General features: G+C 44.9%; 1 protein-coding gene across 1 annotated transcript; it reads right to left on the minus strand.

Annotated features, from left to right (window-relative positions):
* Positions 1 to 223: 223 nt before the first annotated feature.
* STC1 (stanniocalcin 1) lies at positions 224 to 25,595 on the minus strand. Its single transcript, XM_083714933.1, has 4 exons — positions 25,296 to 25,595; positions 18,328 to 18,470; positions 14,610 to 14,821; positions 224 to 6,560 (listed from the first exon to the last, which is right to left on the minus strand). Exons 1-4 carry the CDS (start codon positions 25,414 to 25,416, stop codon positions 6,290 to 6,292), a joined length of 747 nt encoding a protein of 248 aa, XP_083571059.1. The 5' UTR covers positions 25,417 to 25,595; the 3' UTR covers positions 224 to 6,289.

Below are 25,595 nucleotides of genomic sequence, written 5' to 3' on the forward strand. Positions count from 1 at the left end.
CCTGAAGTTTAAGTGAAAACCTTTTTCTTTTTCTTTTTTTGCAAAAAAGAAGACAGACACTTAGCATGGGATAGGTTTTTTTATTTTTCTCTCAGAAGGAATCCACCATAGGTTTTATAATGCTACTCATCCTTTAATTATAAAAATAAGCAGAGAAAATAACTTGCATCTTTTCTTGTTGCTGCGATAGATTTCAAATCTTTATAATGAACATATGGAGTTATTTTTTCTTTTTCTTTTTTAAAAAAATGCAATTTAATAAATAAATAATGACATATACCAGATATGTTCACTGTTTATTCCAGTACTTGGCAAAAAAATTAAATTATAAATACATACTTAAATTTATATATCTATATATGTATGGAAATGACACTTACTATCTAAAGTGCAGGGTGGGGGAAATCACAATTAAATCATGCAAATCTTATTCTTCTAAGATAAGCCAACTGCCATCTTGGAGTGGGGACTCTTCAATTTATAAGGCCAAACATATTTAAGAATTAGATGAATGAAATACAGTCATATTTTACATTAGGTGATTACTATTTCCCATCAAAACTCTACGGATTTATTCCAGAGCTGTGTTCTTGATTTGCCATACACCCATTTTTGTTGTTGTTAAGGCTATCCTGGGCAGTTAACTATCAGTGAAAGGCATTTAAGGTGCAATTCTAGACATGCCTACTCAGAAGTAAGCCCCAGTGACTTCAGCAGCACATGTTCCTAGCCAAGGCTGCAATCCTACAGAAGTTGACCTGGGACTATGACCCAAGGGGTTCAGTGGGCTTTCTTCTGAGTGGACCTATGTGTCCAGGACAGCAACCTTAGGCGTATCTCAAACAACAAATGAAAATCAACTGCGCCCGTGCCTGTCGTTAGCCCTGCATCTTATTGTATGAGGTGTGGAACTATTTCTTCAGCAGAGTCCAGGAGAGGGGACAATTTGTGTTCTCTCATGTAACAATTTTCCCAGTTGAAAACCCCTTTCTTGTTCTTTACTAGTGAATGGAAGAGCGGGGGCGGGGCGGGGGGGGGGGGGGCTGCAGTTGGGAAAGCTTAAACCATATTACTGTACCTCAAGAAGCTGATAATAGGAAAAATTGTGTTATTCCTCTCAGTAGATTTGGTGATTAGTCTGGAGTCTTTGGAATCCCACTGCCCCAGGCAAATGCATGTTCTGCCTACACCATCACATGGTGGCCTTCAGATGTTGTTGGCTTCACTGTTGGCTGGGAGCTGATGTTCTGCAACATCTGGAGGGCACCATGTTGGCTACCACTGGCCTATGGGGTGGGACTACCCTTAGCTTCTGTTATTGGTGGACCTGCAGCAGGGCGCACCCTTCAAGAAAGAAATCTCATCCCTAAATATCAAGAGTCATGGGCTTTGGCGGAGCAAGAATTTTGTGATGGCTAAATTCCATGAATCAAAACATATGGGCATGAGGGGGGTTAGGGCAACTGTGGAAAAGCTGAAATGTAAAGCAAGATCCTATAATATGGCATAATACTCTTGCAAAAGAGATTGTTAACCCCCCCCTCCCATTCAAGCATACATTTGAGATCTGAGCTATTCAGACTTCCACACTGATGGCCTTTATTGAGTGAATATAAACTTCAAGATTTGTTCCACAGGGTACTGCTCAAGATCAGACATTCTAGAACCCAAAATCCCCCTAACAAAGATTAATTTTCAAGCACTTTAGAAAGGGTGCAATCCTGCAAAATAGGAATCTAGCTCACCTGAAAAGTGTCAAGATTATATTCCACAGCATCCCATCTAGACTGAGCTTGACTGCATAATACAGTGCAGAAATGCCTAACCGTCTGCAATTTCTTTTTGCTGCTTATAATCCTGTAACAGCGCTTTCTGGGAGACATACTGCATTTGGTAAATAAAGTCAGCAAAGGCTGAAAGTGCTGCCCCTGGCTTGAAACATATTAGCTGTAAGTTGCTGCTTAAAGGCTTCATGGTAAATATTCTATTGCTTTGTATATTTTTCCATGAGAAGTGTACTTTTGAAACGTTCTCTGCCCTCCTTAACCAATTTACAAATTGGCTATAGCACCCCCAACTGAGGACACTTGGAATGCACAGGTCTCTCTTGATTTTGACTGCATGCCCAAAATGGTTTCTCATCTTTGAACTAAATGCACATTAGAAAGAGCAGGAAAAGTTTGAATCTTATTGGGAAAGTACAATATCTTCGGATGCTTCCTTCAAACTTTGAAAGCATGCATGTTTGAAAAACTCAGATATACAGGGGAGTTTTAAGGTCTGGTCCAGATAAGCAGCTCATCACAGGATAGAAAACAACAACACTTGCACAATGAAAACTAGCCTTCTCTTTGACACATTCATTTTCTGAATTCAAACACAATTTATGGGAACAGTTTCACTGGCTCTGGTATCAGCAGACAGCATTCCTGGGCAGCTGCTGAGGATCCACCTAAGCGGGGCTGTGCAAAGTACTCACTATTTACATTTTTAAATGATGGGGGGGGGGTCTATTACAGATTGCGGTGCTGCTGCTGCCTACTCTCGGTAGCAAGGTTCTTAGAAGTAAATCCTACTAAGTGCAATAGGGCTGACACCCTTTCGTAGGCCAAGGGATAGGAATCTGTGGTCTTCCAAGTGATGTTGATCTCCAGCTGCCATCAGCCCCAATCAGAATGGCCAGTGGCCAGGCATGATGGGAGTTGTAGTCCAATGAAATCTGGAAGGCCAAAGGTTCCCCCATCACACTCACAGGCAATGTGCTTGGGACTGCAGCTTCATTCACTCTGGGGGGCACTTGAGCTCTGCTCAGTGGTTCCTAAATAGTATCCATGGTGCAACCCTGCCTTCTCCACCCCTGATTTTTCCATGTTGAATGTCATGGTCTAAAAGGCGATTGGAAGTGAATTTTGCTGAATGCACTTAGAAGACTCCCCATCATAACGCAAGGCTCCAGATCATAACGACAGCAACCAGTGGAGGCTGTTGCTCCATTTGGGCAAATGGAGCACTGCTCCACCAACCTCTGTCTGCCCCCAGCCAGCCCTCGCCTGTCTGCCTTCTTACTTACAACCAATCCATGGCATGGCCCTGGCTGTAAGATCCTTCTTCCTTAGTCTCATTATTGCCCCTTGCAGAACTCAGCCTGGAGAAGGATGGGAATAAGACTAGAATTAGTTGGCTCTGCCCGTCAAGGGCTCAGGCACCACCTGCTGTTGGCTCCCTGGCTTCTACCCCACAAGTCATAATGGGCCCCAGCCACTACTGACTCCAGGTCTGGAGGGGGCAGAACTGGCATGCGTGCCTCCACTTACCGTGGGGAGCGATAACTTAAGAATGCCTGAAGAGGACTTTAGAATCAAGAATATTTAGTTTTATCCAACAAATGCCATTATTTCAATGCAGGCGGTATTTAATGTTACCAGTGCCCGGGGGGGGGGGGGGGGAGGGAAAGAAAATTAAGGTACAAGATTAAAATGCATGCTATAAAGGTATTCTGTTCTGCATTTAAAAGCAGACTCCTCTGGAAATTATGTACAGTACATGAGTTCTACTATTTATACCACAGAACAAGTCTTGAAACTCTGTTCTCAAAACAACTGCCTTTTGCTCAAGATTCTTTTTAAAGCTTTGAATTAAGATACAGTACATAAGGATATTTGCTTGCTTCTGAAGCAGTGCAAGAGGTATGCAACTCCCACAGTCACGGCTGACCACAGACAAAGTACCCTAATAGAAATAAGGGCCTAGTGGTCACTGAGGTGGCAGACCTGTTGGCTGCACTATAGCACTTCAAGCTGCAAGTATGGGGGTCCCATGGCTGAATGTACCTCTTTCTTCAAAAATACAGCCACCAACTAATCCACCCCCTACCAAGAATCAGAGTTGGAAGGAACCTTTTGCTCAGTGCACGATCTGCCATACAGGTTCCCTGACAGATGCGCATCAGGCCTCTGCTAAAATACCTTTTGTGAAGGAGAGCCCATCAGTTCCTGAGGGAGTCCACTCCATTGCCCAAGAGTGCCTACTGCAAGCACATCAAAGGGTTTCAGCCATGCCAGGCACAAACTTTCCATGAGTGGTACAGTCCAGACACAGATTTAACCTCCTGCCCCCACCAACACACGCATGAAAACAACACCAGGGACTATTTTGTACCACTGCTATGATCTATAGCAGAAGTAGGGACTCTGCGGCCTGCAAGCTGTTGCTGAACTTGGATCAGCCCCAACCTGCTTGATCAATGACCAGGGATGATGGGATAATCCAACATCTGGAGGGCCACAGGGTCCCCATCTCCATGACCTGGACAACTTGCAACACACCATCAATCTATGGCTGTCCTAGAACTGAACATACATGACCTTCCAACATTTTCCTCCCTGTCTGGAGGAAATGAAATTGATAGAGACTATTTCACTGTATATTCCCCATCAGAAGGAGGAAATCTGTAACACGGGGATGGAGGAAGCCACAGCCCCTCTCATTAGACTCCAAATCCCACCATCCAAACCATTGGTCACACTGGCTGGGGCTGATGGGAGTTGGAGTCTAACAATATCTGGACAGAGGTTCCTGAGCTGTGCTATACCCATTTGCTGGGAGAGAGACATGCCGTTAGTAGGGGTGGGGTTTCCCTCCTCCTCTGCTGCTAAAAGTAGCAACAGCAACAACTGCAGTAGTGGCAGCCAATCTGCTATTTTACATCGCCACAAAGCTCCAGAGCTAGTTCTGGTAAAGAAAAAAAATGGCAGCTGAAACAAGGAGAAGAAAAAAAAAAGATGGGAAACATTTGGCAAAATGACCCCTTTTTCCAGTGTGGTGATTGGGAAAACAAAGTACTCCATTCCTCCCCCCTTCTGAAAAACTTTGGCTGCCCAATTATAGATAAACCTGTTTTTGGTGACCTTCATTCAGATGGTGTGTGCAGGTGTGGCCAAGAGCAACTGTTGCAGTGGGGTTCTCTCTGTGGCAGGGGTGGGAACCTGTGGTCCTAAAGGTGCATTTAGACTATAACTCCCACCATCCCCAGCTGGCTGGAGCTGATGTGAGCTGGAACCCAATAACTTATGGAGGATCACAGGTGCCCCCCCCCTTTTCTTGCTTTAGGGTCAACACAGTGCAAAAAATCAGTTTTGGTATAAATCAGGCATTTAAGGGATCTTCAAGCTTGAGAAAATTAAGAGCACAACAATGAGACCATAAGCCCAGATACGACAACCCTGTTTGGCCTTGGCCAGCAACATTCATAAGGAGACTTCCCAGCTGACCTCTATAGACTGTGCAACTGCTGTAGATTTGACTTGCCACCATTTATCTGCCAACTTAGTTCAGCAGAATTTAGCCTTCAACAGTTGACTCCATTCCCTCCCTGCACAAACTGCAATGGCATTTGAGCTACAGTACAGTGATAGTTTGGTGTTTGCTGAAGAAGTGCTGTTAACATTGCTTTCAAGAAAAGCCCAGATTCATTGGATTTCTTTATGGGAAGGTGAGTGGAAAGAAAAGAAGGTATTTCTATTTCAGGAATTAAGGGATCCCCATCCCAACCAGAAATCCCAGGGCCATACAGCTTGTCTGAAGACAGCAAAAGAAAATAAATCCTCGCCATACCCTACCCCTCACCCCAAAACCCACCTGTTTTCCAGGGGCCGGTCTATACATTCATTTCAAACATATGATAAATTTCCTGTGACTATACCACTTCAAAATGCAGATAAGGGGATTGTATTTCTTGGCAGAGATGAGCAGGGAACATTCACAAACCCCTTGTCAATGAAAAGCCCAGGGGTCAATGGAGATGGTCTTTTGATATATGCTAGTTGTTGTTTTTAAGTGTGTTAAATCTAAGGGCTGTACCCTATGCTGGTCCTACCCAGAGCAGACACATTGAAATCAATGGACACCTTAATTTCAGTGGGGCTACCCTGAGGAGAACTTTGGTGGATACAAGCAATTGTGCATTAAATTTGCATCTCTCCTATCTGCACAATGAAGCAGCTCAGTCCTAGGAGGAATATACCACATGTCGTTATTTGTTTTGAATGTGTAGATTAGCTCAGTGTTCCTTAAAATCAATTACAGTACATTTCTGGTGTTTATTAATGCTAAAGGAAAAGAAGAAGTAAATTTCCTACTTTGGTAGAGCTTGGATTCCCACACCAGCCTTCACCAAATTAGTGCTCTCCAGATGTTTTGAACTACAAAACTCAAGAGCTGAGGTCCAAAACATCTGGGGGAAAACCAGGTTGGTGAAGGCTGCCCTACACTTCCACCCTCTCAAGGAACATTACACACTTTCTGAGGAAGAACGTTTCATGTGGGACTGAACAGGCCCCTCCCCCCGCAGATTTCGGAAATAGATTTTTAGCTTCTGAGGCTCAGTGATACGTCTCCGATTGAAGTCTGCTCTCGGATGGATTTGGGCACAATGATCTGTCTGCAGGAGGTGGAAAAGGCTGGCCATGTTTGGACCGATTTTTGCCATCAAACTGTCCTTTATGGTTGCCACCGTCTCTTCATCACATTCCAGTAAGCTTCTCACGAGCTTGTTGTAATACCTGTGTTAAGATCAGACAGTTAGTTGTTCATATTTCCTCCCACCAATACAATTCGGACCACACCAAAGAACTTCATATGCATTATTTCACCACCACCACCATATATTACTTATGCCCTGTCCGTCTGGCTGGGTTTCCCCAGTCACTCTGGGTGGCTTTCAACAGGAGATTAAAAATACATTAAAACATCAGTCATTAAAAACTTCCCTAAACAGGGCTGCCTTCAGATGTCTTCTAAACGTCAGATAGTTGTTTATTTCCTTGACATCTGATGGGATGTCATTACACAGGGCAGGAGCCATTACCTAGAAAGCCCTTTGCCTGGTTCCCTGTAACTTTGCTCCTTGCAGTGAGAGAACTACTAGAAGGCCGTCGGCACTGGACCTCAGTGTCCAGGCCAAACAATGGGGGTGTAGATCCTTTAGGTATACTGGACCGAGGACATTTGGGGCTTTAAAGGTCAGCACCAACACTTTTAACTGTGCTCCAAAATGTACTGGGAACCAATGTAGGTCTTTCAAGACTGGTGTTATGTGGTCTCGGCAGCTGCTCCCAGTCACCAGTCTAGCTGCCGCATAGTTGGAGTTTCTGGGTCACCTTCAAATGTAGCCCCACGGAGAGCGCATTGCAGTAGTCTAAGCGGGAGACAACCAGAGCATGCAGTCCATGGGCAGAGAGGGTCTCATTCTGTGTACCAGATGGAGCTGGCAGACAGCTGCCCTGGACACAGAATTGACCTGCACCTCCATGGACAGCTGGAAGTCCAAAATGACTCCCAGGCTGTGCACCTGGTCCTTCAGGGGTACAGTTGCCCCATTCAGGACCAGGGAATCCCCCACACCTGCCTGACCCCTGTCCCCCAAAAACAGTACTGCTGTCTTGTCAGGATTCAACCTCAATCTGTTAGCCACTATCCATCCCCCTGCCACTCACACAGGACCTTTAATAAAACGTTTACAAGCACCCTGCCACAGACTTCAGTATCAGAGCCAGAGCTTTTTTTCAGCCGGAACTCAGTTCTAACACCTCTCAGGTGGGCATCATTGCCATAATAAGAGAAGAGAGGAGGAGCTCAGGATGAGCTCCAGCCCCTCTTGTTCTAGAAAAACAGCACTGATCAGGGCCTAACTAAGGACTCTCCCACACTTCCGCTTGTCCTGCCACTTCCCTCCAGGAAAACCAACGGTTTACGGCTGAATTGGATCAAATGGTGATCAGTTTTTCTGGGGGTTTGATGTTTCTTCTGATTCAGTGGTAAAGAGTGTTTGTTTTCCAGGGAAAAGATGCAAGGCAAACACAAAACTGCCCAGACCCATACCTAAGAAGCACGGGACAAGTGGAAAACTGCTTGGGTCCATGCAAAAGTGTGGCTGAGCCCTCACATCAATATAATTGTGTGGCTTGTAGCCATGTGAGAGGGTATTTTTTTTATATGAATCCTAGATGGAAGGCAATTTTCATTTCAAGCAAAGACACAGAAGGGGGAGGTTTAACCATTTGCACCCCAGCCACAACCCTAATGGAAATCCCCCCTCTTTGTGCCGCAATTAGCAACAGAGTTCACAACTCAGGCTCTCAGTTACTATATGACACTAGCTTCTCAATGCAAAGGTCTCTTGGTTCCTCAAAGGATTCCATCCATTCTCCCGTGCTGCCCAGTTTTCTCAGAGAATGGGCCATTTCTAACATAGTTTCCCATCTGCAGAATGCTCTCATGAGGTGGCCTTTTGCATTCCCTGTGTCCCTAACTAGAACCTAGCTAACTAGGAATGTCTTACATGCAGTTGTCATTGAAATGCAGAGCCAAACTAGACACAACCCCACCCATGCAATTAGAAACCACAGTGCCACCCTCATGTATGCCTTTTTGAGAAACAATTTCAGGTGCAGGGCACATCAGGACCATGGCATACAGGCGGTGGTAACTGGCCCATTGGGATTAGTAAGGCACAAGGCAGGAAGACCAACAGCTGTTGAAGCCAATGGCAGGTGAAGCTGGAGGCACTAATAGACAGAGCTAACTAATTCTGGCTTTGCCCCCATCCATCTCCCTGCTGACTTCTGCAAGGGCAAAACACAGACTAAAGGAGGAAGAGGAGGAGGAAGGTGATAGGCTTTGTAGCCCCCTGGGCTGGAGGGAAGGCAGGTGGAAGCTGGCTGAGGTTGGTGGGGCAGTGCTCCTTAGAGCAGCTTTGCTCCTTTGCCCCTTGTGAAGTCCTGATTCAGATGCCTGCTATCTGCACTCTGGGTGGGAGGAGGGAGGCTCCATGATTATATTTGGCTTTAATGTTGGTATCATTTTTGTAAGTTGGTTTGCAGAAGTTTGTGAAAAGGTGAGCAATAAATACAATAAATGACAAACGTGATTTAAAAAAGCTATTGTTGCAGTTGCTAGTTGCATGAATAGGGCAACATCCGGTTTGGTCCATGGCTGAAATACACAAGGGCCGGTTTCCCCAGAGGCAGCCCCATGCATCTGAATGACAGAACCACATTGGTGAAGCTAATCTTGGGCATCATTTTCGTCCCACCAGCTCAACCTCTGCAGCCACTGGGGGGTGGGGGGAACTGCTTCATGGAACTCGTGGAGTCTGCTTCCAAAGAGCCAGACAGTGGAGTTTTAAGAATCTGAACTATTCTGTCCTGCCCTACAATAACTGCTCCAGAAATGCAAGACATCTTTCATTTAGAGAAAGGAGGTTTTCACACACGATACTAAGAACCTCTTTAAGCATGGAATGAATCAATTCTGAATTAACTAAAAAAAGAAAGTAACTTTTAAATGAAATTAATGCTCTGGTCAATGTGACTTTTTCATTCAGTTACATACACAGGAAATAAATGCAAGAGAACACTTGAGAGTTCATGCAACTGGTCAATTCAAGAATGCTCTTGCTGCATTTTTGAGCTGAGGAGTGGCTGCAGGAAGCTGAAACAGATGACAGAAGTCCAGATTTTACTCAATCGTAGTCAATAAGAGGCTGATGCAGTGCAGTGGCTTAAGAGGACCTTGAGTTTAACACCCTGCTCAGTAGTCACAAGGGATGGGTGAATTTGTCAATTTTGATTTCTCTCAGTTCTCCAGTCTTAAGTTTACTTCTCCACATTTTCACATCAGTTTTTTTTAATTGCAAAGTCCTCATGAAAATTTATGTTAATTTCTCCTAAAACACATTTTTATATGTAGTTTTGACTAATGAACACATTCTTGCAAGTACCCCCCCACTATTAATTCACAATCCTAGTATATGGATTTTTGCAAAAGTTGGTTGGAGATCTCAAAATTCAAATAAGTGTGAATTTTGAAGGATTCACCTTTAAACATGTACTGAACTCAATTTCTCCTCTGCCCCTACCATCAAGGCCTGATGAACACTTTGAGGACCTGAAAGCACCACAGAAATGCTAACAATTAATAGTTATCTGCACACAATGATTCTTTTGTACTTTCCTTTGTTCTGTGACCCCCACAAATGATAGAGTAGTCCTATGCATTTAGTCTTGCTATTCCAATGATCCTCTCAGAGAGGGAGAAGATCTATCAAGAATTCAGCATGTGGGTTCCCCCCCCCCTGCTATTACTTTTTGCACAGGCAGCTCCAGCTTAAACATGGACTTTGAAATAGGAGTGCACGCCAAGGTGAGACTTTCATTAGCTGACAGCAGCTTGGAGGCTCTGTCCCTTCTTGTTCCAATGGTCAGGGATGATGGGAGTTGTAGTCCAGCATTATCTGGAAAGTCTTGTGTTCTCCACCCCTGGAGAAAAATCTCCTAAGCCGGTCCTGGCATTTGGGCACCTAATACTTAAGGCAGGAAATAGTTTAATAAATAATAAATAAAAAAATACTGGTTCTGGGAGTGAATCCAGATTACTGGAATCTATGGTTTCTGATGGCTTGACAGACAAGAGGATTCAACTTCCAAACTGAAAACAGCTTCTCCTGGATTCACTTTCAATAGTCTGACAAAGCAAACCACCTGTGACTCCAAAAAAGCCTTAAAGCAGCGATGGGGAACCTGCAGCCCTCCACATGCTGGTGGACTGCAGCATCCCTCCCTCCCAGCCAGGGGCAAAACACTTGCTTTGCACATGAAAGGCCCAGGGCTCGATTCCTGCCATTTTCAGTTAAGAAGGATCAGGTGGCAAATGATGGGAAAGATCTAGATTCATCTTGCCTAAGATACATAAATTTCCAGGTTGCACAAAACAATTTTAAACCTCTCTGCTACGTCAAGATGAAAATGCAGATTAGCTACTCAGTTGCTAGATTTTGCACTGCCATGATGGATATTTGTTGAAGGATGGTTTGCGCCACAAACGAGGCCCAAAATGCAAGACCTGTGCTCCTTCATGCTCCCTCCCTTAACAGTTTGTCCTTGTTTTTATCTTTTTGAGTTATGTATGATATAATCATCTTTTAACTACTAGTTTTTTATCCCTTACCTGTTTAAGTCTTATGTGTTCAGTTTATCCGTATGTTTTATCTTATGCTTGTCTGTGACTGAAATAAAGTTTGATACTGATACTTAGAAGACATTTGAAGACAGCCCTGTATAGGGAAGTTTTTAATGTTTGGTGTCTTACTGTGTTTAAATTTGTTGGAAGTCACCCAGAGGGGCTGGGGCAACCCAGTCAGATGGGTGGGGTATAAATAATAAAAGTATTATTGTTGTTGTTAAATTTATATGTTGCCCTTGAGTTGAGGATGACAGGGCAGTTTGCAATATAAAGAATGGAAAGCTTAAATTGTGAATAAAATTAATATGAGACAGCAAGAGCCATGGTGAAATGAAGATCCACAGTGAGAAAGCTATTTGCAACTTCTGAGGGAACATTCTTAGAAGAACTAGAGAACAGGTGATGGGTAGGGAGACAGGACCCTGGATTCCAACACCCAAATGCTCTTGAGCAACAGATAAATTGGACAGAGCAAGAGCTATTCCATCTTATTATCAAGATAATGACAGAATGATTTGTTTACTTGAAGCAAGCCATAAGACAAAAGCCACCCCTTAAAGCTGTCTTTTGCAACCAATACATATATAATGTAATAGCTTTGCAATAACAATATATAATACCTGCATATATAAGACAGGAGTGGGGAACCTGTGGCCCTCCAGATGGTGTTGATGAAGTTGTCCTATCATCCATGACCTTGCTGGCTGGGGCTGAGGGTCAGTTTGCACTGCAGCTCTAAAAACCAGCTGAAGACTACCAAGCGATGGGTAATGTGACAGAGCAGATCTAGCCATTAAACAGAGCTCTCCCTAACTTTAGTGGGTGCTCCTGATTGCTCCTTTGCAGATATAGCTTGCATTCCATGAATGTGATAGCCTGTTTGACCCATAGGGTCTCAGTTTTTAGAAAATGATTATAATCCCAGACCTATGAATAGCTAAGAACTCTGCAGAGAATGCATGGTGAAATTGCCAAAACTAGGAGAAAAAGTTCACATGGTCAACGTGACATAGAACCTTTGAACCCTGCAGGTCTTTGCCTGCCTTCTTTCATAGCTAGCTAAACCAGAGTGAATTGGTTTGTGCAAGTGTAACCAGTTCTGCCACTTCTATGAATCCCAGAATTTAAGAATTTGTTTACCTCGGTGCAGGACTGAGATGGTTTTTAAAAAGGAAAGAACATCCCACCCAATCTTCTCACCGATAATCTACACCTCTAGCTATGCCAATACACTTTACTTATCAACTCACCTTCTGCATGCAGCCCAAACGGAGGGTGTGCATAGCTCAGAGCACCGGCCTTGCATGCAGGAGGTTCCAGCTTCAATTCCACCCCAAAATCTCTAAGACAACAAGGCTTAAAACAGCAGTGCTTTGAGGGCAGGAGCTTGTGGTGGAAGAATAGGACACCCCTACCCCAAATATTTGCCTTTATCACATTTGGGAAGGCAGGGGAAAAAAAGAGGTTTACAATTTTCTTCCATACCACCCGCTGACTTAACACAAGTTCTCTGGGAGGTTTATCAGTAACAAGTTAAAACTGTAAGTATGACGGGACAGAGTCTTCTTCGTGGTTGTTGGACTCTGATTCCAACTCCATCAGCCCTAGCCAGCACAGCCAATGGTCAGGGAAGATTGGAGTTGTAGACTAGGAACCTCTAGAACAGCCTTTCTCAACCTTGGTCCCCAGATGTTTTTGGCCTACAACTCCCATCACCTCTGACCACTGGTCCTGTGAGCAAGGGATCATGGGAGTTGTAGGCCAAAAACATCTGGGGACCAAGGTTGAGAACCATTGCTCTAGAAGGTCATACACTACCCTCCCTTGCCTTACAGCAGGGGGTGGGCTACCTCAGGTCGGGGGGGGGATGTAGCCTTCTGGACCTCTCTACTGGCCATTGGAATTCATCCCTGTCCATGCCCCTTATCCCCAGGTCACAGTCCGCACTTGACCTGCCTGACACCCTTCTTGAGTGTTTGTCTGACTGGATTGTGCCCCTGGACTCTGACAAGGCTGATACAGAGGGTGTGTGACTTCTGTGTGCAGAAACTAGCCTGCTGTACAAGGGTACAAGAATGAATATTAGTTGATCCACCTGCTTTTGCCTGCAGCCTTTTGCCTGAGAATCTTTTCCGCCCCCATACAGGTGTGTAAAGAACTGACATGGTTGTCATTTCAGCATTAAGTAAACATGTACCTGTGTACCTAGAATAGAGGTGAGCAACTTTGGGCTCTCCAGGTGCTATTGGACTCCAACACCCATCAACCCCAACCAGTACATTCAACAGTCAAGGCCCTTCATGTGAAGGGCCAAAGGTTCCCCACTCCTCCCCGAGGACTTTCAAGTTTCTAAATGAGTGACTGTTTCAGACTTCTCTGCTATGTTTAGAGGCCCCTGCTGCCATTTAAGCTTTGCTAATGGCAGTTTTATGCTGCATCCCACCATGGTATCAGCAATGATAAAAATAAGGGCCGTAAGTCTTTAAAACAAATAACTTGTGGAGGGAACAGGCCTTCCCCCTTCCTGAAGCAGACAGTACAGTAGAGCGGCCAGGCCTTTTGCCGCATGTAATTAATGATCCTCAAGTTTGAACCTCAGTTCAGCAAAGAAGGCCTTGCTTGAGATCAAATTGTGAAATAGGAGTCTTTTAAAAACGTTTTAGCCTAGTACACATACCCACATGCCAATCTTTTCTCTCCCATTTCAGATACCATTCAAGATTAACCATGGAAAAGGTGCCCTGACCTTTTAATGACCTCCTGTTTGACTGCAGTGCCATCTAGTTCATGCTTAGCTTCTGTGGGGACAGCTGAGAAAGCAGGATTGCTTTGGGAAAACTTGTGTCAATTTACTAGCTGGGAAATTCTGTTGGCTTTGTTTCCAGCAGCACGAAGGACTACCCGCCCCCCTTCAGTCACTTGAGTTCTGCAGGTTGGAAGAGGCCCTGCGGCTTCTTACTCCCCCCACTGCAGAAATTGCTGCCTCCCTAGCTACATTCTCACAATTTTAGCAGGATTAAGACAATCACAGAAAGACCATGAGTTCATAGGAAGTTGCCTTACACCAAGTCAGCTAGACAGCAGTGAAGAGCTGCAGCCATTTCCTTTCAGAATGACAGCCACACTGGTCCATAAAACTCACTGCCATTCACACTGACTGACAGCATTTCTGAACAGGCACTTTTCATCACCCTACCTGGATATGCTGGGGGTTGAGTCTGGGGCCTCTGCATACACAGCAGATGCTCTGCCACTGAACATCCTTCATCTTATTGTGGAACAGCTTTAGTTCATTACTACATTTGCATCTTGCCTTTCCATTCAGGAGCTCCAGTGGTGGACCTGGTCCTCTTTCCACACCAAACTTTATCATCACAATCAACCCAACTTGAACCAGGGTGAGCGCCAGCTTTTGGAGGGTCTATGAGCAATGCTAGTGAGCCAACCGCTAAAGCAAGTCCACTCTTGCCAGTGGAACCCCTGGCAAGTGGCAGGTGCCCAGCTATGTTAACCCTCATCCCTGGCCATGTCTTGAACATGCTTTTTCAAGAAGTGTACTCATGTCTTTTATAGTGCACAAACAAGCCTACCTGTTTGAGAAGTGGCTTGGAAGCTGGACGACTTCTGTGATCGCTTCTGGGTTCTTTTTTGCAATGCCGCAGATGTCCAGCTTGCTGTAACATTCCTCCTGCACCTCAGAAATCATTCGCTGGAATGTGGAGCACCTCCTAATGGCAAGGAACACTTTCGAGGTAATGCCGTTTGCAATGCACTTCAAGCTCTCCTTCACAAAGGCTTTCCCCTGCCAATTGATTGTTAGGGTGTAAGTGACCAGGTTAAAAGAACAGGAGTATGAATCTATACTGTACACTACGCTTTTGCCACATGTAATTAATGATCCTCAATGGGCGAACGTTGATTTTAGTTTCTCATTTTTCCAGGTCTCCACCTTTCCAGTTCAAGAGGTTTTGTTTTTTTAAGTTCTCATAAAAATTCAGAAGCATTTTAGTGCTAATTTCTCCCTATATATACCTATGTCTGTTTTTACAACTATATGCATTTTTGCACATATTGCTTTCCTGGAGAACTGCATTGCAAAATTCAAAGAAGTGGTAATTTTAAAATTACAGCAGAGTTTCTGTTTGCATTTTATTTTGGGAAGTAAAAGTTAGGTAGATTTGCCTTTAAATGCAAACTAGACTGAATTTCTCCTCTACCCCTGCCAGTGGGGATGACTCCATTTCAGCATTCTGGACACCCAGCAATGCCTTCTCCCAAGATACTCCATTCCCCTCCTGTTCTCCTCCCAAATTCACTAGTCCTCCCCCATTTTTGGTTCACCCTATATATATATATATTTTTAAAAATGTACTTTCCTTAAGCCTGCTGTTCAGGGGGAGGGGGGGTGCTGTTTTGGCTACTTAAGGAGAATTCAGAAAACCAAATTCACCCTTAGCATGTATATCGGTAACTGCAACTAAAGCTTCAGTATATACAAAGCTTACTTGGCAACACTGAGGGCTCATGTACACTTCCATTTTCCTCTGGGAAAGCCTGCAGTTTAGCATGGAATCAGAAGAAACAGCAATTGGGTTTCTTTTGTGGGTTGCTGTTTGTTATGATTTAGCACTAAATCACAGGTTTCCTGGGAGAAAGCAGAAAGAGGCAAAACCACTCAGACCTGTGCCTAGAAAGCCTGGGAGAAGTGGAAAAACTCCCAGACTTGTGTTTTTTAGGGACTAGCAGAAGAGGGCATGCAGTAGGGTGGGGACATAACAAGGCATAACTGGGTGGGGCAGGCTTACACACACTCCGCTGACCCACATGGGGGCCCAGAATTGCAACCCACACACAAATTGGGGATTGCCTGTAAAAAGAAAAGACCACACCATGTAACATAGCACATATTATTGAGGAGAGAACATTGAAGCAAAATTAGTGCAAGTGGCCTCCTACATTTTGATCTTTTATTAATTTTTTTACCTGCCATTTATCAGCAAGTTCCAGGGTAGGTTACAACAATTTAAAAGTAAATATTAAAAGCAGTTAAAATGGTCATAGGAATAGGATGCATGCTGAGAACACACACCAGCCGGTGTCCAAGGTCAGGGTAAAGTGAGATGCCTTAAGTATACAATGAAAGCTGTATAATGATGGTGCCACACCCATCTCTGTGGGGAGGGAGTTCCACAACTTAGGGGCTGCCACAGAGAAGGCCCTCTCCTGGACTCCCCCCCCCCCCGTGAATGTCTGAGGGTGGAGGAGTTACCAAGAGAGCCCCCCACTTCAGCTGATCATATCACCTGAAAGGAATGAGGCAGTCTCTCCAAAAGTTGGGGCCTTTTAAGACTTTAAACACCTCAAGGAAAGGAACTGGCAGCCAAAACAGCTGTTTCAGAATAGGGGCTATGCAAGTTCCAAAGGCATCCCCCTTCAGTAATCTTCTACCCTGCAGATATAGATGCTTTGCATATGAAATCCCATCTGACTGGGATGACAGGAAAGCCTGCAGCTCTCTAAGCATTGCTAGACTACAGCTCCCATCAGTCCTGACCGCTGGCCAAGCTGACTTTTTCTGGGGTGGTGGGTGGCAATGAAATCCAACAATATCTGGTAGGCCATAGTCTCCTGCCATGGTCCTTACTTTAGATACTCTGCTACTCAGTGATGCTTAAAGCAAAAAACAAATAAATGAAAAATAAATCCACCATTAGTAAAAAACAAACACACCCACACCCTATAATAATGAACTTTAAAATTTGCCAGTTTGCTGTTCTTATTTACTGGCATCTTAAAATCTCCAGCCTAAGAAAAGCCACTCCACCTTGTCCAATGGCAGGAATGGCCAGGGCTCTACACTTGGTGGGTTAGGTGCCAAGTTTCTACTTCCTAGCCTCCTGGGAAATAGAAGTCGCAAGTCATGTCAGGCTGATCTGGCACTGCACATCTCCCTGCCAGCTCCCACAGTAGGAGTGGCTGTGTGAAAAGAACATTTGTTTCCTCTTGAAAGGGAAGCTTGATTCTCCACCCCACAAGACATCCTCTGCCAAACCTTCACACACAGTGAGTGGAAAATGTACTGTCATAGAACGGACCCCTAGTCCCAACCCACCACTTGAATGTATCCGCTGTGTTAATAATTTTTTTTAAAAAAAACAACAACAACTGAATAAACTGTCTCTGGGTACAAGTTATCACATATTTGCAGCAAATAAAGCACCCGACATATCTGCAGCTACTTAAAATATAGGTGCTTAAGGGACAAAGGACAATTCAGAAGCTCTTCATGCAACCAGCAGCTTTGTTGCAGCTCAGTATCACTGATAACTGACCAGGAGTGGCCTTCCAGAACTTCAGGCTGGAGTCTTCCCTAGGTCTACCTGGAGATAACAGGGACTGAACCTTGGACTTTTGGGAAGTTATCTGCCAGTGAGCTACAACCCTTATTTGCTCAAATAGCTGGGACTCCACCAGGCTTAAGAACAAAATGGGCCATATACAAATAAAATTATTTATGTATCCTCAGTAGTGGGCCATGTTGGCTGAGGCCAAGGGAAGTTGACACCAGCATCATCTAGAGGTTCCAAAGGTTCCACTATCCCTGTTTTAAAGAAAACAAGACACTTCATTTTAAGAGGATACACATATGCATCACAGCAACCAGCATCTTAGAAGAAGCATTTCCTTTTGTGGAATAAGAGAATGCTTCTTTTTAAGATTGCATTTGATATTTGCAGTTGTTGTAAGACAGGGGTTGGGAAGCTCCAGCCCAAAAGCCAATTTAGGCCACTGAGGCCTCCCTGATTGGCCTGTAAGGCTGTCTCAGCCAAGCCAAGTCCACTCTCCATCAGTTGCACTATATGAAACTAGGTGAATTCTGAGAACTTATTTACAATACAATAGTATTGGTTGCAGCAGCGTCTCACCCCTGGGCATATGAGTCAAAGAAAGCTGCCTCCTACTCAGACCCCTGGCTCATATAGCTCAATAGCACCTACACCAAGGGGAACCAGTGGCCTTTCAGCTGTTGCTGGGCTACAACTCCCACCATCCCTGAACACTGACTATAGTGGATGAGGCTGATAGGAGCTGGAGTCCAACAACATCTGGAGGACCAGCTGTTCTCCACCCACTGATCTGCACTGACTAGCAGAGACTCTCAAGGGTTTCAGACAGGAGACTTTCCTAACTCTAAGTGGAGATGCCTTTTGCAAGGAAAACATTGCACCACCATGGAGCCCTGGCCCTTCACCCCCTATCCATCAGCAAGGAAGCTGCAAGGGAAAAGGGGTTAGGCTGATACTGTACCTGAGTGTCAAATTTAGCTGCACTGTAGAGAAAGGATTTGCAGATGTCATACATGCCACCTGTGTCACATGTGGAGTTTTCCAGGCAGGCAAAAGCACCACACCCTACTTGGAGGGCACTATTTAAACACCGCACCACATCCGCTGCAAAAGAGAAGGGGTAGGGAGAAGGAGAGTCCATCTTAATACAGATTTCTGCCATGCCTCATGTTTCCATAGCAGCTTTCAACTCAACTGAAGGCATTTGCCAGCAATTGTTAAGTCACTGCTTTCCTCTTGGAGTGTCCATATTCTACACATCACCTTTAACAAGCACCCACAGCTAAGCCACCACACCTCAAATGCATTTCTGCTGCAAGAGTCAGCTTCCAGCACCTTGGAGAGTACATTTTCTGCATCAAGCCTTTTTTGTGTGTGAAATACACCAGGAGGACACCATCCCAGAAAGTCTTAGTGCATAATTGGACAGTTGAACCACAGGTGACAGGCACTAAACTAAGTTCTGAAGGCACTGTTGCCTATTCATCACAAACACAGTAAGTCAGACATGCTGTATTTGGGGGCCCTCCTGTTCATTTTGGTGAGGTGGATTTCTGCCCTGAAGTCCAGCCCTCATAGCACCACTGGTTTTAGGGACTCCAAACTGGAAAGCATGACTGCCAAGAAAACAAAAATTTCTGGTGCTTTCATTTTACAAACCAAGCCAAGAAGCCTCCACCTCAGTTATGATGCCACTTTATAAACATTTGATTTGTCACTCCCAAACTGGTACCCTCCAGCTGTCTTGGACTACAAGCCCCAGTCAGCCCACCAGTCAGGGATGATGGAAACTTTAGTTCAGGCTTGGCCAAACTTGGCCCTCCAGATGCTTTGAGACTACAACTCCCATCACCCCTAGCTAACAGGTCCAGTGGTCAGGGATGATGGGAATTGTAGTCCCAAAACATCTGGAGGGCCAAGTTTGGCCATGCCTGATGTAGTTCAACCAAGCTGGAAAAGGCTGCATTAGATGAACCTTCCCATTTCACCCTTCCACACTAGTGCCATAGTGAGAATGGTGGAGAGGAGTTTGTGTGTGTGTGTTTGTGTGTGTCACTATTAACATAGCAAAACATTTTTATTGCAACAAGAACCATAGCACAAGTCCACTGTTTGTAGCAATGTAACCCAATTTTACAAAGCAGGAAGAAACAAGCACATAGTTACAGTCCTGCAATGCGACAGTCTCCAACAAGCAATGGATGTCAGACTTTGGGGCTATTACAACTGCACATTCAAAATGGTTAGTATGTACAGAAACACCCTTCCCAAAGTGCTAATTCTAGACATTGCTAGTTTGATATATCAGCTTACTGCCAATGCACCTAAGAAGCATCACATTTTATTTTAACAGTTCACAGTTTAGCAGCCATTGCAATGCAAAGACAGACAGGTAGGGAGGAGGGAAAAGGCAAAGTTGGGTTGTCATGGCCACTGCAAGACAATTATGGGGTGGATGAGCATCCAAGTGGCAGTTCATTCCAGCTGAGCTGCTTGAGTGGGTGTCGCTGTCTCACCTCTCCTTGAGAAGCAGCCAGGAAAAGGGGCTGCGTATGATGACAATTCTGAGAAAGGAGGTGCCAAAGGACACTTTGGCCCATGCAGGCTCTCACTCCAATGCAACCATCACAAATCCTTAAGCCAGGAGTGGGGAAATGCCACCCCCCAGGCCTAATAAGGCCTTGCCAGGCCTCCTCATCTGCCCAAGCCACATCTACCTGCCCTAGATCTGATGTCATACATGTGGGGTGAGTAAAGACTCAACTGCACCAAAATGGGGTTTGCCAGCACTGCTTACCAGTTGACCACCAGGGCTTAAATAGCACTGTGCCTTTGCCTGCAGTTTGATTTCAACCCCTGCAGTCAAAAATAGAGGTAAAAATAGAGGTCAATGTGACACAATGTGGTTGACAAATAGGTGACCCCACTCCCTGTCAAGCTTGGCGTGAAGGGGGTGGGGGGTACAAGGATCATGCTTCCCTGCCTGCCAGATCCCATTCCTTACTCCTTATCATTCTATAATGGCTTGCTTAAGGCCACTCAATGAGTTTTGGGCCGAGTTTATGAACTATGGGCTTCATCAGCTAAAAAGACACACATGACCATTATGCTCACTGAGGGCTTGCATTTGAGTAGACATGAATGGGACTGTTGGCTTCCAACTTCATTCCAATTTTTAAACTCTGATTATGTAGCATGAGTGTGTTTCTGCATGTATAGGAAAATGGTAATTTCCCATTCCGAGTCAACATTCAGACAAGGGAGAGATTATTTGGAGAAAAAGCAGTTTTGAATTATTGCTAAAATTCTGGGTGGCAAGTCAGTAAACCTTTCAAGGACAGGATGCCAAGAGGAGCAGAGGAATACCTAGCATTTTACGGACTAGAGGTGTGGCTGCAATGCATACATAATGGGCATGTTTCTATGGGATGCTTGATTGGAAAAGAGTTTCTGAACACATGCTACAGTGCTGTGCTCTCCCTCTTTTGTTTCTGGGTAGCAATGCATGACTGTGCCAATTTTGGTTTCTCATTTTTCCAACCTTAAGTTCAGTTCTCCACATTTACACGTCAGTTTGAAATTAGTCAGTATTTCTTGTGCCAAGTTTCCCTATGCATATTTTAGACATGATTTTGCTTAATAAATTCAGTTTGCAAAGCAATTTCCACCAATATATGCATTTATATGCACACTGTATTAGGTACATTCTCATGCACATCACATGCTGGAGAACTGCATTGCAAAATTTGGAGAAGTGCAAATTCTGAAGGATGGCTGTGCTCTAGTTTGAATAATGTTTTGGAAAGTACGTACTGGGTAGCTTTGCCTTTATATGTAAACTGAAGTTAATTTCTTCTCCATTTGGGGACTGTTAAGTACTGTCAAAGGGACGCAGGTGGCGCTGTGGGTTAAAGCCTCAACGCCTAGGACTTGCCGATCGAAAGGTCGGCGGTTCGAATCCCTGTGGCGGGGTGCGCTCCCGCTGCTTGGTCCCAGCGCCTGCCAACCTAGCAGTTCGAAAGCACCTCCGGGTGCAAGTAGATAAATAGGGACCGCTTACCAGCGGGAAGGTAAACGGCGTTTCCGTGTGCGGCTCTGGCTCGCCAGAGCAGCGATGTCACGCTGGCCACGTGACCCGGAAGTGTCTCCGGACAGCGCTGGCCCCTGGCCTCTTGAGTGAGATGGGCGCACAACCCCAGAGTCTGTCAAGACTGGCCCGTACGGGCAGGGGTACCTTTACCTTTTTTTACCTAAGTACTGTCAAATATGTATATCCTGACTGGGGCAACCTGGTTGAATGGGCAGGGGGTGTAAGTAATAAATCATCACCCCGCTCTTTATAAAAACCAGGATTACTTCTGAGATGCATAGAAAAATAAAAACCATCACAGAACCTAAGCCACACCTGATGGCATTCCAACTCTTACAGAACACTACAAGCATTCCAGAATAAAAGAAGGCGCCTTAACTCACCTCCTGAAAGCATGCACCGACACAAAGCGTTGGGCATCACTTGAAGGTAATTCTGGAGGAACTGTGACCTCATTCCTCACCTTGCCAACAATGGGCTCATGCTCCAAGGGGCCTTTGTCACTAACCTTAATGAGCAAGGGGTTCATGTAGCGAGAGGAGCTACTTTGCATATGTGGGACCCAGACTATCTTGATGTGAATGCTCTCCCCAGAGAAGGACACATGGTGCCATCATTGCTTGCTTTTTGGCACCAGCTGAAACATTTCCTGTATTGCAGGGGGTCCCTTGAGTCCCTTCCAACCCGAAGATTCTATGATTCTTACTTACCCAGGCTTCCAGTTGCTAACTGAGCAGGTAGCGTTATGTTTTCTGACCCTTTAGTGCTCATCTTTTAGTGGGGTGGGAAGGATTTGTCTATTTTTGTTCAGGAGAACTTCCTAAGACATTTCTACCCGCTTTAAATTCAGTCACCCTTAATGATGCCCCAAACCTCCCATCTAAAACAGCTGTATTATGGTATAAACTTTATAACTTAGCCTAAAGAATCACTACGGAAGGGGGTCAATTTGCACAATTATCCTTTCTGTTCCAAAATTGAACACCCCGTGCTTCTGGTGTGACACACTAAAACAGTTTAAATATAGGAAACTGCAGTCCCTTACATTTAAAAATAGATAATGCATTCTATACTCATTGCGTTGTTTGCTTTCTATGTGGAGGTGTCATGGAATTGGCAGCTGAGCGTTGCAGTGCACAGCTGGAAGAAGCATGGTGTGAGTATATACTGTAGAAAGAGGCAAATTACCATTGCCTTAGGATGCTCAGTGGCCAAGAGCAGTGGACCAGCACATCGGCTCATAGCAAGTGCTCACCTTCATCAGCCACATAGAGAAGTTGTTGAAGCAGCAGGATCTGACGCTTCCAAATCATGTTGGATGTTTGAATGGATGCACTGCGAACATGTCCGTCTGCTTAAATAAGGACCCAATGGTGCCATCAGGAAAGGACTTTGAAACAAAAAGGCAGGGCCCCATTTGATGGGATGAGCACAGGGCTTCCAGATGCAGCAAGCTGGCTTGCCACATTTGATAGTAATTATTATTTAAATTCTCATTTGAAGGGGGCCCATAAACCCAGAGTCTAACCTTACCTTATCACTGTAAGCATTTTGGACAAATGTTTCTTTATCTTTCAACTCCAGTTTGAAAAGCTGTCACTAATACAGGCTTTCTAATCCCACTAAGTTGAGTGTAAGGCTCCAGTTAAGATTTTGCAGACAGTCACGGTGGTGAAATGGTTGAAGTGTCAGACTAAGATTGAGGTGACCCCAGCTTTAAATCCCTACTCAGCCATACAACTGACTTAGTGACCTTGGGCTAGTCATTTCTGGGCATAACCTACCATACAGGGTTGTTGAAGGGGATTAGATGGAATGTACAGGGAGAAAATCATGTAACCCCCTTGAGCTCCTTGATGGGAAATTAGTAGAGTAATGCAGTAAATGTAGTTAAAACCCAGTAGTTGAGCTCATGGAGGTGAGCAGAGCACCATAAAGAACTTAGGAAGAGCCGCCAGAGTTTGTGCACAAGGCTGAACTATTTAAATATGTCAGCAGGACAATTTTCTTCCAGAAGCTGGCTGACAATCCACCAGATTTCTCCCCTGCCTGCAGGTAAATTGGTGTAACATTTTTCTCCAAGCTGAATTTCTACTCAGTCATGCAAAGGGAGATCTGTTACTTTTTGCCTGATCATGTTTCATATGTTAGGAATGACGTGCAAACCAGGACTTTTAAAAAACTGGGATGCTATTTCTCAGGGAAGCAGAGGATTTTAGACAGTAGTTCTAGAAACCTAGTGAAAAAGCTTGTTAATTTCTAGTCAAGTGTAGCATCTTGCCATGGGTACCTTTTAAATGAGAACACTGCATGTTTCAATGCTAACTTATATGCAAGGAAAAAGAACTATTTGATAAGACAAAGCTCTCTGCAAACCATCCCTAACTATCCTCAGAAATAAATACCCTGTGTGTGTGTGGGGGGGGGGTGTTATTATTTGTTATTATGTTTTGCATTTTTGTGTTTTTATATTGCAAACTGCCCTGTGATCTTTGGATGAAGGGTGGCATAGAAATTTAATAAATGAATGAATGAATGAATAAAACAACTCATTTTATAACAATATGTTTCCATAGATTCAGGTTATAACTTGGCACTTAGCATGTTTAATATGTATTAGGGCTCTTATTGTTTTAGGCACAGTGGAATAACTGAGACCCTTTGTTTCTATAGCAACCAAGTACAAAAGGAAATTGAGCAAATACCCTAGAACTGTGCTGCAGAGTCTTGCAGATCTGAAATAGCAGCCTCTCTTGGCAAGTGTCAAATCAGAGGAGTATAAATGTATTTATTTTAAATGGGTGCAAGTGATGCCTGCCAGCGCTGGAAGCATAAGCAGCAGCCAACAACTGAGCCTTTTCAAAAGTGTTTAGCTTTAGGTAAGTCAGCAAAATATATACAGTCCATTTCTCAAATGGAACTAACTTGTTTTAAGACTGTGTATTGGTAACATGCAACATGAGAATTTCTGATTTGACTGTAGAGCAAGGGAGGATTAAAAGTTAGAAGCCAGAAAGGGAAGGTGTAGATTTTCAGATGTAGGTACTTACATGGGGTACACTGTTCCCAGTACAGCTATTAAGGCTCCATACACACCATCCACTTAAAACACATGTAAAACACATCACCCCCAAAGAATCTTAGGAACTGTAGTTTTCCCTCACAGAGCTACAGTTCCCAATACCCCGAACAAACTACGGTTCTCAGGATTCTTTTTTCGGGGGGAGGGCAGGGAGAACGCCTTAAGTGTTAAGGTGCATACACAGCCACACACCATTTTTCTATTTCCAGAGTAGTAGGTTAGCTCTGTTAATCTGCTGCAGCAACATCACGAAAAGTCTCGGGGCACCTTGAAGACCAGCCAATTTAATTTTAGCAGAAGCTGTTTTGGGGGCGGGGCGCAATTCATCCGAGGCATGAAGTGTTCGCTAGGGAATGGTGCTTAACTTGGAGATGGGTGAACCATTCTGCTTCAGTTCAGTTCTCCAAGAAGACTGGAGGTCTCCGCTGTGGCTGAAGCGGACGGCGCAGTGTGAACCACCTCGAATACTACCCCGCATTTAGGATCACTACACCAGCTCCTGAACCGAGCGAGCGCTCTCCTCCCATTCATTCGGCTGTGGCACAGCGGCAGAAAGAGAGGGAGAGAAGCAGGAGGCATATTAACGTAGCGTGAAGTTCTCCTGCGCAAGCTCCCCTCCTGCACACAGCTCCCGTCCTTTCTTTGAGTGGGGCATGCAGCGGCTTGCGCAGGAGAACTTCCCGCCTGCGTTTGCGGTCAAAGTGAGCCGCAACAGCTGTCTGCACGGGCTCCTGCCTGCAAAGGAGAAAGAGGGTACCTGAATTTTGCGCGGCCAGCCTGGCCTTCCTGGGGCTGAAGGAGTCATTCTGCTCCACTTCGTAAGTCGCAGCAGCAGCGGCCGCCAGCAGCAGCAGCAGGACCGCCGACTTTCGGAGCATTCTCTGCTAAGTTTCCGCTAAGTTCTCGCTTCGGGCTTCTCTCGCTTTCTGGCCCCCTCTCGAGCTGGAGCGAAGACGCGGAGCCGGACGGGGCTTGAGAAAGGAGCGACCGATGGGCTGACGCGCCGAGTCCGTCAAAGCCGCTGCTCTCCGTCGCCACTTGGACTCCCCTTCCTCCT

This window comes from Podarcis gaigeae, assembly GCF_964106915.1.
Source record: "Podarcis gaigeae genome assembly, chromosome: 15".
Lineage (NCBI taxonomy): Eukaryota > Metazoa > Chordata > Lepidosauria > Squamata > Lacertidae > Podarcis > Podarcis gaigeae.